Raw genomic sequence first — 4,078 nt, forward strand, 5'->3', positions numbered from 1 at the left:
TAGAAATTTCTTAAAAAAAAAGTTTTAGTGGACAAATTTATAAATAGTAATGACAAAGATTTCGGTAAAAAATTTGATCACATTGTTGACTTTGTTATGGAAATAACGGCTTGTCCTAATGAAAATAGAAACAAAATTAAAACGGAGCTCCGAAACTTCAAGACCCAGCTACGTAGTAAGTGGATAAAGTATTCTAAGCACAATGAACGACTTGTAGCAAATGAAAAAAGTTGGTTGGAACAGAGTTGTGTGTTCAAAAAATCATGTGTTCCTAGGGTGGGGATGGGAAGACGTACGTTAGATTTTGAGGAGTGCAGTGATCAAACTAAACGTAGAAAAACGGCTAGTTTGCGTTCTGAGATTCCTGCAAATGTCTTGGCTTTTGCTGCTCAGATGTCTTTCAGGGCTTCAGGTAAAAGTCAAGAAGCAGAAGTTATTAAGAAAGTTGCAGAGTCACATACCTACGCAAAAGATTGCCTTGATTTAAATATTAATTCAAAAATAAAAAAATTGTCGCCACGAGAAGCACTTTCAATGATTATTGAAGCTCAACTGTCAAGAAAGCAATATGACACCATCAGGAACTTTGCAAAAGATCTGTTTCCATCATATAAAATGATTCAGGCAGAAAAGTCTTTATGCTATCCTAATAATGTTTCTGTTAGTGAAACTAAAGCTGAGGTGTCTCTTCAGTCGCTGCTTGATCACACAGCTAATCGGTTACTTAATTCTCAGCAAAATATTTTCGAATTACGCACTGTAAATCCATCTGACGAGATTGTTTTAATTTCAAAATGGGGGTTTGATGGAAGTTCCAGCCATACGCAGTACAAACAAAAGTTTATATCTGAATTTTCTGATGACAAATATATGTTTTTAACGTCCCTAGTACCTTTACGGTTAGTGTTAAATAAATCGAATGAGATGCCAGTTGTCTTGTGGCAAAACCCCAGACCTTCCTCACCCAGATTTTGCAGGCCCATTAATCTTGAATACGCAAAAGAAACAGATGAACTTGTTAAGGAAAAAAAAGAGAAAATTGATGGCGAAATCAGGAACTTAATAAGTTCAATAGTTTATTTAAATGGAAATTCATATGAAGTAAATCACAAACCCATATTTACCATGGTTGATGGAAAAATATGCAATTCCTTAACTGATACAAATTCGACACTCAGATGCTATTTATGTGGTGCAACGTCAAAAGACTTCAATAATCTTGAACTAGTTGGTCAAAAACAGACACAAAGTGATTACTTGTCATTTGGCATTTCTGTACTACACTTATGGATTAGAACTTTTGAGTGTATATTGCATCTTGCATACAAATTACCAATAGCTTCTTGGCGTGTCAGTAAAAAAAATAAATTAATCGTTGAAGAAAATAAAAATAGAATACAGACAGAATTCAAGAGCCAAATGTCTCTCATTGTAGACAAACCAAAGCCTGGTTTCGGAAATAGCAATGACGGAAACGTAGCTCGAAAGTTTTTTCAAAATTATGAAACGTCTGCAAAAGTAACAGGAGTGAATCCGGAGCTTATCAGACGATTTTATATGATACTACAAGCCATATCAAGCGGCTTTAGTATCAACTCTGAAAAGTTCAAAAATTACTGCCAAGACACTGGTCGATTATATGTAGAATTATATCCGTGGATGCCAATGACCCCAACTGTACACAAAATCCTTATTCATGGGTCTGAAATTATCAATAACGCTTTGTTACCAATTGGTATGCTTAGCGAAGAGGCACAAGAGGCCAGGAACAAGGACTTTAAAGCATACAGGGAATATTTTAGTAGAAAGACATCCAGAATAGATAACATTACTGATATTTTTAATCGTTTATTTATCTCATCTGATCCACTTATGAGTCTTATGCGCTCATTACCTGTTGTAAATAGAAAATCGTTCGACATTGAAGTTGTGGATTTATTAGAAGAAGAACGTTAAAACTTAAACCTTTCTTTATCTACTACGTAAAGCTACACTTTGTAAAATATGTACATATACCTTTTTTTTTAAATGAATTAAGAAAAATATTGGTTTATTAATGAATTGTATTTCCTTTTTATTAACTAAACACCCATTTTTGAAACGAATCCCATAGATACAGAGTTTTGAGCACGCTCTCCATACAACCGGCCCCAGTGTGCGTCGGTCCTGAATATCGGGCTAAAACAAATGAACTGTGGGACAATATTTCAAAAGTTTTAAATAGCCTAGGACCCCCTCGAAAAAATGTTGAAAGCGGGAAGAAAGTATGCATACATTTTGTTCTTTTAACCCTATCATGAAATGAAATGGGGTGGCGCAACAGTCCGTTTTTGAACCAGGGCCTAGTGACTTACAACTCTCAACCATTCCTGTGTGCGAGTACTGTTGTCAGGAATGGAAGGGACCTACAATTTAAGGCCGAATCCGAACGGCTAGTTTGAGAAAGCACTTTTTCATGACAAGAATTACTCTTGAAGGATTTGTCAATTCCTCGCAAGAGGCAGTACCCGCGAAAATTAATTTTTTAAATTAAGCTGGAACAGGCAGGGATTGAACCCAAGACTCCTTGCATGACAGTCCAACGCACTAACCATCATGCCACGGGTACTACTTTTAACCCTATCATGCTATGATTTTTTTTTAGGTTTGGAAGGATTTCAAATACAACATAAGAAGAAAACTTCGTCACAACACCAAATGCATCCGTGGAACAGGTGATGGGCCAAATACTCAACACGCGTTCTCTCCCCTTGAAGAAGACATAATAAAGCTTCTTGATTTGAAGGCATGTGAGACTGGGATGAATGTGTCTTCATATGGGTGCCAGGAGGAAAATCGTCCCGAACAAATGGACACGAGTGCATATCACTCCAATGAGGATTCAAGTCCTAATCGAAGCATTTCTAGTCAAAATGTCAAAGGTGATGAACAACCAGAATGTTGTTTTTTTTAGCAATTGAATTGCGTTTTTATTTTTATTTTATTTTTAATTAGGATACCTATATACTTTAAAACATCGAATGTGATTTTTTTTAATTAATAAACAAATATTTTTACTTTATTTACAAGCTATCTTTTATTCGATTTCTTATTTGTTTTGAAATATTGGAATAATTATTTGCTTCAGATGTGGAAACTAAGTCTGAGACATCATCCATGACTTGTGATTGAAATTCTTCATCCAACGGGGTATTAAATTTTATACACACATTGTGCAACGTAGCACATACATTTACAATGCGTGCAGCCTTCTCCGGACGATAATGCAACTGTCTAGATTGCAAAATGCATCTAAACCTTCTCTTCAGCAGGCCAAAACATCGTTCAATTACGTTTCGACACTTGGAGTGAACTGTGTTTAAATTCACTTCACGACTTCCACTTGCAGCTGCCCTGTACGGTGTCATCATCCATGGCTCTAAGGCATAACCAGCGTCACCTAAATCGAACAAAAATTTTACGTTTGACAATATTGAGTTTCAGTTATTTGTTACCGAGAATCTTGCTGCTATCCCCATGTCTAAATTGTTCTTCCATAAAAGCTCTCTCTTTACTCATTGACCACACAACAGAGTCATGAGAACTTCCCCCGTAACTGGGATTAACGCAAGTTATCCTTATTTTGTGGTCACAGGCCTGTAAAATAATTTAAATAATTTAAAAATGACCTTATTTTACACGAATATACTCAGCACCATTACATTTAAGCTATCATATCCTTTTCTGATGTAAAAATGGTGTTCATTTGTTGTAGGACAAATAATGCTTACATGCGTTTCATCAACGCACATTATAACCCCAGGAAAACCACTATTTTCATAGAATGCTGTTTTTGCTTCTAGCTTTTCCTGTTCATTCATTTTAAAATTTATCATTTTTGGGCACAACTTTCTCTCAAGAGTTTTAAGAGTTTCAGACAAAACGTTTGAGACTGTTGGTTGTGCCATTCCAAGCAGTACGTCTTGTCCAACTCCTTTTTGGTACGATTCCTCAGCAAGAAATCACATAGTAGCGGCAAGCTTTAAAATTTAAGGAATGCCGTTGCTGTTCTGATCCTTGAATTCCTCACTGATCTCTT

The 4,078-nt window shown here is 35.9% G+C and overlaps 1 protein-coding gene across 1 annotated transcript; it reads right to left on the reverse strand.

The window, feature by feature from the left end:
* Positions 1-2,650: 2,650 nt before the first annotated feature.
* LOC129947456 (putative nuclease HARBI1) lies at positions 2,651-3,699 on the reverse strand. Its single transcript, XM_056058017.1, has 2 exons — positions 3,495-3,699; positions 2,651-3,439 (listed from the first exon to the last, which is right to left on the reverse strand). The coding sequence occupies exons 1-2, from the start codon at positions 3,556-3,558 to the stop codon at positions 3,063-3,065; spliced, it is 441 nt and encodes a 146-aa protein (XP_055913992.1). The 5' UTR covers positions 3,559-3,699; the 3' UTR covers positions 2,651-3,062.
* Positions 3,700-4,078: the final 379 nt, after the last annotated feature.

The sequence above is a fragment of the Eupeodes corollae genome, chromosome 2 (genome assembly GCF_945859685.1).
Source record: "Eupeodes corollae chromosome 2, idEupCoro1.1, whole genome shotgun sequence".
NCBI lineage: Eukaryota > Metazoa > Arthropoda > Insecta > Diptera > Syrphidae > Eupeodes > Eupeodes corollae.